The 11,386-nt window shown below is 33.5% G+C and overlaps 1 protein-coding gene across 2 annotated transcripts in view; it reads right to left on the bottom strand.

The window, feature by feature from the left end:
• Positions 1–1,239: 1,239 nt before the first annotated feature.
• The window catches only part of LOC147071189 (uncharacterized), a 33,315-nt gene continuing 23,168 nt past the window's right edge, over positions 1,240–11,386 (bottom strand). Inside the window, exon 5 of one of the 2 annotated variants that reach the window (XM_085948062.1) lies at positions 1,240–3,770. In XM_085948062.1, coding sequence (XP_085804188.1) covers positions 2,960–3,770 — 811 coding nt within the window. In that variant the 3' untranslated portion in view covers positions 1,240–2,959. Of the gene's footprint in view, positions 3,771–6,160; positions 10,229–11,386 lie in introns of those variants that run through there. The other variant, XM_085948065.1, reaches the window with a different exon arrangement.

The following is an 11,386-nucleotide window of genomic DNA, read 5'->3' as shown; positions in this document are numbered from 1 at the left end:
GATTTAGTGTTGCAATTACACGCCACTACTATAGTGCTGCAAGCAATAAAAATAAAACCAACCAAGTATTGGTGATACTGGGCCATAAAATGTATTGTTTGCCTAGGCATTATGTCTATTGTGATTACTTGTTCTAGTGCAGTTATAGTTAAATGGTTTTACACAAATTTTACAGGGTTTTCCAACTAAATCATGATGCCAAAGTGCAGCACTATTTTAGCTGCTTAACTAGTCATTTGTCTTTTTGATTGTCTTCTTACACATCCTGCAAATTGTCATAGAAGTGTGAAGTTCTCTTCAAATCAGTTTGCAATGCGAAGTCACTTGTAGCTATTTCAAATTATACATTTTTGCTTCAATTTAATACATTACTCTATCTATTATACCCAGGTGTCAGAAAAATGTATTTTGTAAACTGGCAAATTCAAATTGACTATAGTTTCATGGAAAATGTGTGGTGACGGGTAGCTCGCCTTGGTAGTAGTTTTTCCTTCGAAAATTAAAATAGCAGCGTGACTTTGAAAAGAGACCCATAGATGGCGCTACTCATTGACTGGACACCTCAAGCACCATATAGACGGATTAGGATTTAACTCTATGTTGACTCCGTAATTGATATCTCTCAGTCTTACAGCCAGTCAGCTTAGTCTGACCCTTTTGTTCATACAGGTCCTCTATTTTCTAAACTAAGCATCTTACACTATTGAGATTCGTTTCTAGTTGTAAAATGTGATACCTACCTGAACTAATTCTTTGGCGAGTTCATCTGGTTATTTGGTCGAGCAAGTCATATTATCTTGTTAATCTGTTTTTGTTTACCGTTTGAAGTATTCTCTGTTATTGTTGATTAATCTCTGTGAACTCGGAATAGATACTAAGCCGGAAGTATTTCTATGTTATAAATAAAAAACATACTATAAAACACATTAATTACATACCACATTCTAAAAGACAAGTTATAAGTATAATAATAATACAATATATCGTCTCTGTTCTGGCAGAACACACTAACTGGAGAATACTAGTTTTGAGTAATTTGACTTTAAAGTTGTTAAAATGTTGAAGAAGGTTTCCAGACGGTAAAGTTTGAAATAAGGAACATTTTGGTATAACTAACTCAATATAACATTTTTTCGAATTAGTGTCTTCTGCCAGAATAGTGACGATATTATGTAGGCATGATTCGTAATATTATTTAAAATAATATGCAAAAAAAAAATGAAAATAACAATTAAAATTTGATGTACTAGTAATTTATTATTTATAGTAAATGGTAGGTATATACACGAATTTTCAATCTACTATTTACAATGATAGATGGGTTCAAATTACAAACTATTTACACAATAATAATCGTAGACAAATAACAAAACGATTTAACTTATGAACACTAAACAGTTTTTATGTTATTAATGATATTTTTACAACAGATTTATTTGTAATATAAAAATAACAAACACCTCAGGCTTTTCTCACATTGGATCACATGACACTGGGAATTATATAGATGAGGTTACTACAAGTGTCAATTTTTTGTTTTGAAAAATCATTTCATTCTCATGAAATGCTAAATGAAATTTATTAACTAAAGCACACTTTACTCAACTATATCTTGTAAGCGGATACAAGGACGACATAGAGCTTTGTGTCAACAATAAATATGATTACGGCACTATCCAAACCGGGGTTAACTGAAAACATGCATTTTTGTAGTTATGCTCCTGTGATCCTAAAAAACAGCAGGTATAATAAAATTGAATTTTCACATATTGTATATACATAGGCACATACTTAAATTTACAATTTATTATTTCGCAGAAATATGTAAATAAAACAAATTAATTATTGTATGGATAAAGAAAAAAAAAAAAAAATTATTGTATGGCAACACAAAATTAAAAATAAGAATGTGACAATAAATAATTGTGCTGAGGATTAAATTTACTAACAGTACAATGGCATTTACTAAAATATATTTGACATCTACCTATTTATGAGTGAAACAGGATCCAAAATATTAGAGTATAATACCCCGTTTACGCGTGCATGGATTTACTGCTGGCAGTACGTATTATCGCGGCCTTAACAAGAAAATTTATGTGAAAACATGTATTATCCTGCAGTGAATCAAAAAAGTTCAGAAGCTTCTGAATTGTCATGTGACAGCGCCTACGCAGTAGAACGATAGTGGCGAACCTACCAGCAAACGAACTATACCGCGGAGACACATTTTGGGATTAACCGATTTTTATGATCTTAGGGGCTTAAATAAATAGTACCATAAAATGACAACATCGTGTCTCACTTACTCTTGAAGAATGAGATTGGAGAGACAGTCAGCACTTTTGTAAATAGTTATTGTCACGATAGTTTAAAATACACACTATTGCTGCCAGTAAATCCATGCACATGTACAGACGCTCTAATTTTATACACCATAGACAGGGTGTATAAAATTTCATTATTATTTTCATAGCAACAATATATAGTATAAATATTTTGGATGAACTTCTTCTCCTTCAAACACTAAAAACATTAATAAATATCAATATTTTTTCATGGAATAGTAATTAAGGAACATGACCTCATTTACAGAATGCTAAAAACAGTTATGTAGAATTAACAATTATTGTATATTTAACTTTGCCGTCGATTTTCTCAATTAGGTCACCAGTGCACTTGTATTTGTTTAATTTTCAGCAACTCAATTATTATTGTATTAAATAAAAAGTAAATTACCATACTTACTCCTGATGTTAGTGTGGAAATTATAATAGATTTTTTACCAGGAGTGGTTGTTAGCTCCTTCTTAAATAATAAGCCGAGATCATCGAATGTTAATCACCATAGATACGCCAAAAACTAAAGTCATCTACTACCCGAATTTAAAACTAAGCTCATCACAGTATAAAAACTAATTGCCCTCACTCAGCGGAGATTTGATAGTTGTAAATCTAAATTATTTTGCATTTTTAACAGTGTGCTTCTTTCGTATATGCGCCTTGACAAAACGCGGCGATTTAAACTTCTTTTGGCACAGCAAACACGCAAAAGGTCTATCATTGGTGTGTATAATGATGTGTCTATCGAGGTAAGCTTTGTGCTGAAATGTCTTGGGACAGTGAGGACAAAGATGTTCCGGTTTAAACTTCATCCGTGCGTGCCGTTTGCGGTGTTCGCGAAAACTATTCTGTGTGTTGTACGACTTTCCGCAAGCGTGACACATATAAGGACGGACGCCGTTTTTGACATGCAATCTCTTGTGCTCTTGCAAAAAGCAATTGGTAATGAAAGTTTTATGGCAGACGTCACATGGGTAACGGAATTTGTCGTGGACTTGCCTCACGTGTCTTTGGTAATTTTGCGCGGTAGAAAAACTTTTACCGCATTGTTCGCAAGTGCACCGTTTTTCATCCATATGATTTCTGATGTGTTTTATATACGTTTTAGCAATTACACTAACTTTGCACAAGTGACAAAATACATTCTTATTTCTGTCATTTTCTATACTATCTTCCTTCGAGGTTCCGCTATCGTCACTGAAATACTCGTGATAATCACTGGCATCCTTGTCACATAGTTCGGATTTCGTAGGAAACATCCTGAGCATGAGCTTGCTGATTACGATGGAGTCATCGCTGGAATAATCATTGTCCATAGGCTCGATGATATCCTCCGATTCTGTTCTGTCTTCTTCTTCGGGTGGCCGTTTTGGACATATCTTATCTTCAGATATTTTATTTGATCGTTTCCGTTTGTTGAATAATTTTCTGAAAAAATTAGTAACACAATATTGTTTGATAAGTATTCTGCTCATTTTAGCAATGTGTTAGGCAAAAACTCTCCACATATTATATAGTAGGTATTGAGTTAATTACATATTATAATATGCTTATATTCATTTTCAGATTAATATTAATAATGTGATTTAAGCGGACAGGCATCATTTTTACCATGTCCTAATAGGGGAAGAGGTCTGTTATAATGTGAAAAATTATAAATAAGGGGATTTATATATAAAATACAATTTTACAAAACTAAAAAGTTAAAACAATATTCCGAGATGACATACTGAAATTTAATGGTAAGTAGGGGGTTCAAAAATGTGATATAATTTAGACAGGGGACAAACTATGGAAAAATGTGACTCTAATCTAGGTTACGCAAAATCTATGTCTCTAAATTTGTCTTTGTATTGTGTGTTTGGCAAAGAAATCTGTGTGCTATTTCATGGGATGAAATTTTCGAACATGTAACTGAACAATACGTTTTGATTTAAACATTTTTTTACAAAACGAACACGAAAACGGCTTCTCATTGCTATGGACGACAACATGCCGATCGAGAACACTCTTGTGAACAAATTTTTTCAAACAATGCGGACACTCGTGCACGGTCTTAAATCTGGGATTGATTTTTTTGTGTTGCTTGTGCCGCCGGCAGTGAATGGTATAATTACTCCGCTGCCTGAATCTCTTACCGCAGGAGTGACACATGTAGGGCAAATGACCGTTGTGTGTTCTTTTGTGCTCTTGGTACGCGTAGTTGGAAACAAACTTTTTATCACACTCGCCGCAAGGATAACGTATCTTGTCATGAAACTGTTTCTTGTGCCTCCGTAAGTTTTCCGGATTGGAGAAATTTTTACCGCATTTCTCGCAAGTATTCTGCCGACTCTCGCAGAGGTGGTTTTTGATATGTTTAATGTAAATTTTAGCGACGACATTTGTTTTGCACAGTTGGCAAAACACATCCTTATTTCTATCAGCGTCTTTATCACTCGAGGATTCGCTTGTACATAAATATCTATTATTAAACTCGTCATTTTCATCACTATTTTCAAAACACTGAAGTGTGTTATTCACTTTGAAATCGTCACTGGAATAATCACTCTTCATAGACGAATTAAGTTTTTTAGTTTCCTCCGTCATACTTAAGCTTATACTATTTATTTCTTGACGTTGTTCGACTCCAGAACTTGTTGTATTCCATTGGATTGGTGATTTTCTGAAAAATCAATAATATATTGTTACGTCTCTAATAACCGAAAACTGTTCTGGTGCAATGTAACATTTGTGAATATGGAAAGTACATTGAAGTTCTATGATTTGCACTGTATATAAATAAAAATTTCATTGAATGCTCAACGCCCTATTTGTTAACAGATTCATTTTCACCCATGGCTTTACAATACATTAATTAAATGTTTAGCATTGATATTTGGATTTACGTATCTGATAGATGTATGTTTATAAAAAATATATATTTGGATGATGCCCATTTAGGCACATATAGAAATAAATTATGAAACTTATGTATCACTAATCGATATTCACCACATATAAAAAATATTAGGAACGTGTTTCGCTCACATAGTGAATATTATAATGGAACAATTCACTGTCTCTCATTCGGCCTTCCTCAAAATATGTCATGTTTTCTGAATAAACTATCAAACCTCACCAAACCTCACGGTTTATAGTTCCAAAATTTTACATTTCACCTATAATGCTCGTATTACAATATTATATATATATATATATATATATATGTATGTTGTAGCTTAACCACTGGGGAATGACAAAAGAAATGGCGTATTTCAAAAAAACACTACCTTATTCTTAGGTCAATAATTATTATAAAGCAATCATTATTCATAAGATGTTTATCACACTTGAATGGTCAAAGACATAGCTTATAATAAATATCTTTAGAATCATCTTGAAATGTGTTATTCTTGCCGATTTTTTGAATAATAAAATGCCTAATTCTTGTCAAATTTGGGATCACAGAGATTATCAATATAATTTTTTATCGTGAATATTTTACAAAAATTATCTCGTAATAAATTATGCTAATGGTTTTATAAATACGTTTAAAAATTAATACATGTAAAAAATCTTAACACCACTGCACAGTTATGTACCGAAATATGACTATATTCTAAAACATTAGAGCGAGAGGTTTAAAAGAATACTATTTTATGTAACAAAAATACTTTATGCAGTCATCAAATGTTTAAAATAACTATAAAAGATAATAAGGCTTCAAAATTATATAAATAGATCATCTACAACGTTTAAGGAGTGTCCAGGATCATGGTTTGAATATACAATAAAAACTCAATTTTGACCTTCGACGAGCATGTCCCCCCTTAAGAATGCATATTATTATGTAGGTTTTTTTGTAACTACAAATACAAAGTCATACTATTATTAAGTACTTAATTGAATTAGTGTAAGAAAAAAGAATTCAAAAAATTTTTAATTACAGCCATGTTCACAATTTTATGAAAAAAAATAGTTAATGTATTGAGCATTTTGTGGTGATTTTACTTATGCGATCATAGCATGCAATGATTGCATCAGTATTAAATGCATACATTCAGATGCAGTGATTTTACTTGTAAGTTGACCACAAGAAATTTCAATTTTTCCATGCGATTATCAAAATTGAATTAATGTTATCAAATGGCAGTGATTTTACTTATACGATGATAGCATGCGATCACCACTCTCGATTCTACATGTTGTGTATTTTTATATGAATTTTGACTGAAATATTGCATTGATCGATTTGACTTATGCGATGATAGCATTCCACCAAATCGAATATGTGTATCCAAATGGCAGTGATTCTACTTATGCGATAATTGCATATCACGTACATGCATTGTGATACAACTACCAATTGAGTCATTTTGATTTTATAACAATTATTTTTTTATTACTATACATTCATTTTAATTCGGCACTCATATTGAAGAAATAACAGAAGAAAAAGATAAACAAAACCAGCAGTTTCGTAAAATGTTGGCAAGTCAATTTTCTTTCTTAGAGGTATAATTTCTGAAAAAATCATTCTAAAATGTTATTACAACGTTTTTCTTAGCTCGTATTCTTATTTGTCCGGTACAAATCTTGCAATCGATTTTTAACTAACTTCCTGACTAGCTAGACATTTGAAACTTTTAGAATATATCGTCACTGTTCTGGCAGAAGACACTAATTCGAAAAAATGACATATTGAGTTAGTTATAGCAAAATGTTCCTTATTTCAAACTTTACCGTCTGGAAACCTTCTTAATAAATAAAGTCTTTATTTTAAAGTCATCCTTTTTACGATTACTTAATAAACTCACATGATAGACCATTTCAAACATTTTAACAACTTCAAAGTCAAATTACTCAAGACTAGTATTCTCCAGTTAGTGTGTTCTGCCAGAACAGAGACGATATCAGAACAAGATGCCAATGCATTTTTTAAATACTTTTAGCCATCTTTGAGTAAAAGTGAATTCATTTTCAGTTAATTCTGTTTTGTATGAAAAGTTATTTCGACACCATTATTGGTTGCAAAGCGGATTGTCTAGCAACTAAATTATTAATATAAATGTCAAAATGACATTTTAGTATTCTATGATCGTTTAGTATTCTATGATGACACGCCTTACCACTATATGGAAGGATCGGGGAATTTCGATTTCAATCCATCACACCTTACATGTCTCATCAAAAACTTATATAACAATAGCCACACAAAGGTGAGAGTAAATAGTGCGTTTTTTTGAGAGTTTCCGAACCGAGAAGGGAGTTCGTCAGGGATGTGTTTTATCTCCCCAGTTATTCAATATATATGGAGAACATATAATGCGAAGAGCCCTAGATCATTGGCAAGGCGGAATAACAATTGGTGGTCAGAAAATAAATAACTTAAGATTCGCAGATGATACCACACTAATCGCTGCTGATGAAAGAGAACTCACAGAGTTGCTACACCGGGTAGAGGAAGAGAGTCGCAAATACGGCCTCTTTATTAATATGAATAAAACCAAGTTAATGGTTGTTGATCGGGCCAACCTTCTACCAACATCAAGTACACTCCAAAACCTCGAAATAGTCGACGAGTTTGTATATCTTGGATCGACCATCAGTGGAAAGGGCGGATGCGAAGCAGAAATAAGAAGGCGCACACAAATTGCAAAAAGTGCGATGACACGCCTTACCACTATATGGAAGGATCGGGGAATTTCGATTGCCACAAAAATGATGCTTGTGCAAACATTAGTGTTCTCGATATTCCTATACGGAGCCGAGTCGTGGACCCTGAAGGCAAGAGAACGGAAGGCAATTGATGCCTTTGAGATGTGGTGTTGGCGCCGAATGCTTCGCATTTCTTGGACGGAGCACAGGACGAACCAGTCAATCATCCAGAGACTGTAGATAAAGGAACGGCTCTCGACGTTATGTCTGAGAAGAATTCTGCAGCTTTTTGGACATATTGTCAGGCGTGGACCGGACTACCTGGAGAGACTGGTAGTTTTGGGTAGCCTCCAGGGAAGGCGAAGCAGAGGAAGAGCGTCTGCGCGATGGAGCGACCAAGTGAAAGAGCTGACTGGGGGCACCATCCATTCTGCCCTGAGAGCTAGCGGAAGATCGAAAAGGATGGAAAGTCTTGGTCGCTCAAAGGATGGCGAAATTTAAATGTGGTCACGATCCTCAGCCATGAGTGCACGACCAAGAAGAGATGATCGTTTAAGCTAGTCAAGTCAAGTTTATATGATTCAACAGGAAATTTAAAAACATTGTATATAAAAAGTTCTTCTTATCTTGTAATTATTTTTGATGAGTATAAGATAATATTTTAGAATACTTTGTTTAGAAGATATACCTATAAAAAAGAGATTATACATTTTTGTTAACTTTATGAAAATAGAAATTGCTTTCAAATGTAGTGCGATGATCGCACAAGTGAAAACACAACTTTAGATAATATTTATCACTCGTTATTCACCACATATAAAAATTACTTTACGACACGTGCATCATTCACACAGTGAGCTTTATCAAGTAGATAACTGCTTTAGTGATTCTACTGTTTGTGTATGTAGGCACATTTAATATATTCAAGATGATTCTGACTTCCTAATACATATATACATAATGCACCTAAAGATTATAATATGAATTACTGTCCGACAATAAGATCTCGTTGATAACCGGAAGTCGCTGTAGTCGCATATAGAAAACTTCTCAGTGACGTACCTGTCATGGCGGCAACGTGTGTTTAAATAATGTATAGGCTCTCTTTTTAGATACGACTCCTTTTCTTCTTCGCAATAAAAAAAAAGTTTACTAATAATAATTTTAATATCATTCCTGATTGTTTTAGACATATTTTTATAATAAAAAGCATCAAAATATGTAAATTTACAAATCTGTACATCACGGAATCGTAAAATGAAATGATAAATTTAGGGGCGTTCCTCATTTGAAAACGGAAAAGCGATCAACTAAACAGGAGGGGCTTATTAGTTCACAGTTGTAACACGTGGACAAGAAGTTCTTGTTCGACAGTACAATGGATGTTGTATTCTATGACGGTTAACAATTGACTAAAATATATAGTTAGGTTATAAAATTAATCCTCGTTCTCCTATATTTTATTAGTGTGCTTTCTCCGCATGTGTGACTTGAGACTAGGCAGAGTTTTAACTTTCTTCTTACACAACGAGCATGAGAAATTTTTTTCTTCGATGTGGACAGAGCTATGACGGTCAAACAGTTTTTTGTGATGAAACACTTTCTGGCAGAGCGGACAGACGAGCTCGGGCAAAGATTTGATCGAAGCGTGCCGCCTACTGTGCAAGATATAGCATTTACTCGAAACAAACGACTTCCCGCACTTGTGGCAGATGAAAGACCGAGTGCCGTTATGCCGACTTTTGTGCACTTTCAGATCGCAGTTTGTGATGAACGTTTTAGGGCACAGATCGCACGGATATCGAACCTTCTCGTGAACTTGCTTCATATGCCTGCTGAGGTTTACTTCGAAACTGAATCCTCTACCGCACTGCTCGCAAGTCCATTGATTCTTATCATTCAAATGATATTTAACGTGACTTATATAAGTTTTTGCTATGACACTCCTATGGCACAATTGGCAAATGATTTCTTTATTTCGATCTTCTTCAATAGGAGCTTCTTCATCGCCGCTCGTAGTCTCAATATTGAAATAACCCTTGTGAAATTCAATGTCAGAATCACTGATACTGCTGCTGTTGCTTTGTCCAGGGATACTTTGGTCTAAATCTGGACTGTTCGCTCCAGAGTCGTCACTGTTGTATTCATTTTTCATTGACACATTCTGTAAATTTCTATTGGTTATTTGTTGTTCTCGTTTATTTACAGAACTGGTTTTAGCTGTATCCCGTTTGACTCGCAATCTTCTGAAAAAACCAACAATATGCTATCACAGTATATTTCTATAGATCTGTAGAAACATTCCATCTCTTAAATGAACTCCATCGATACGTTTATGACATAGGTACAGGGCATATCCTTGTATATAAAACCTAAATATTAGGTATTAAAGTGAACACAATAGCACAATAGAATATATGATAATATGTAGCTATGTTGCAATGTCGCAATGTCGGTAAAATTTTAAATGAAAATTGTAACAGGCTCGTTTATAACGATCATTTTATTACTCAGATGCTGTATCCATCACAAATTTAATGATTTATAATTTAAACTAGAGATTGTTAGCAAGAAAATTATGTAACACATTTGGGTACAGTTCGGTTATGAGGAATACAGCGGAAAACACATTTTGAAAATAGCCGATATACTGGATTATTTGTTAGTTTAACCTAACCAAACCTAAACTAATAAATAATCCAGTATATCGGGTATTTTCAAAATGTGTTTTCCGCTGTATTCCTCATAACCGAACTGTACCCACATTTGCTTAAACAAAAGAATACAATTTATTTACACGTTAAATTTATATGACACAAAAGGAAGTATAACATAATATTAATTTCTATTATGGACCTCACAAAAACACACTCGTTCACGATTCTCAAGTTTTGTTCGCGTGGATGGTTTCACAAGCAAATTAAAAAAACTAACCTACTCAATGTGATATTGAAGAAAATGAATAATCACTAAAAGCCGGTTCGGATTAGTTGAGTAATTTAGTCGAGTGGCGATTAATTTAGTAACTAAACATGTATGAACAGACAAATTTAGTCGAGTAATTTAGTAAAATCATTTAGTCAGTCAATCCACTGTGTTCTATTTTTTCTGTCGAGTAGCGACACCCACCACCTCTCACTAAACACCAAACAAGCCACGAGACAAATCTTAACACGTTATCTTTATTCAAGTTCATTAGTTGTAGAATTTCTTCCTCCAATTCTTCTAATATAGCCATTATAAATGAACTTAATAATTTATTTCTTTTTTGAACATACATAATTTGAAAACACTTCGAATCAGGTTCATCACGCAGATTCGAACTTGCTGGTTATCGTATTTTTATAAAAAAAGATTTTTTCTATTGATTATATATTTCTCAGAAGTGTTTTTAAATTATGTAT

This window comes from Rhyacophila brunnea, unplaced genomic scaffold, assembly GCF_057557595.1.
Source record: "Rhyacophila brunnea isolate RB1 unplaced genomic scaffold, BYU_Rbru_1.0 scaffold_20, whole genome shotgun sequence".
NCBI classification, from domain to species: Eukaryota; Metazoa; Arthropoda; class Insecta; order Trichoptera; family Rhyacophilidae; genus Rhyacophila; species Rhyacophila brunnea.
The sequence above is the reverse complement of the archived record's forward strand: the minus strand, read 5'-3'. Positions and strand labels throughout refer to the sequence as shown.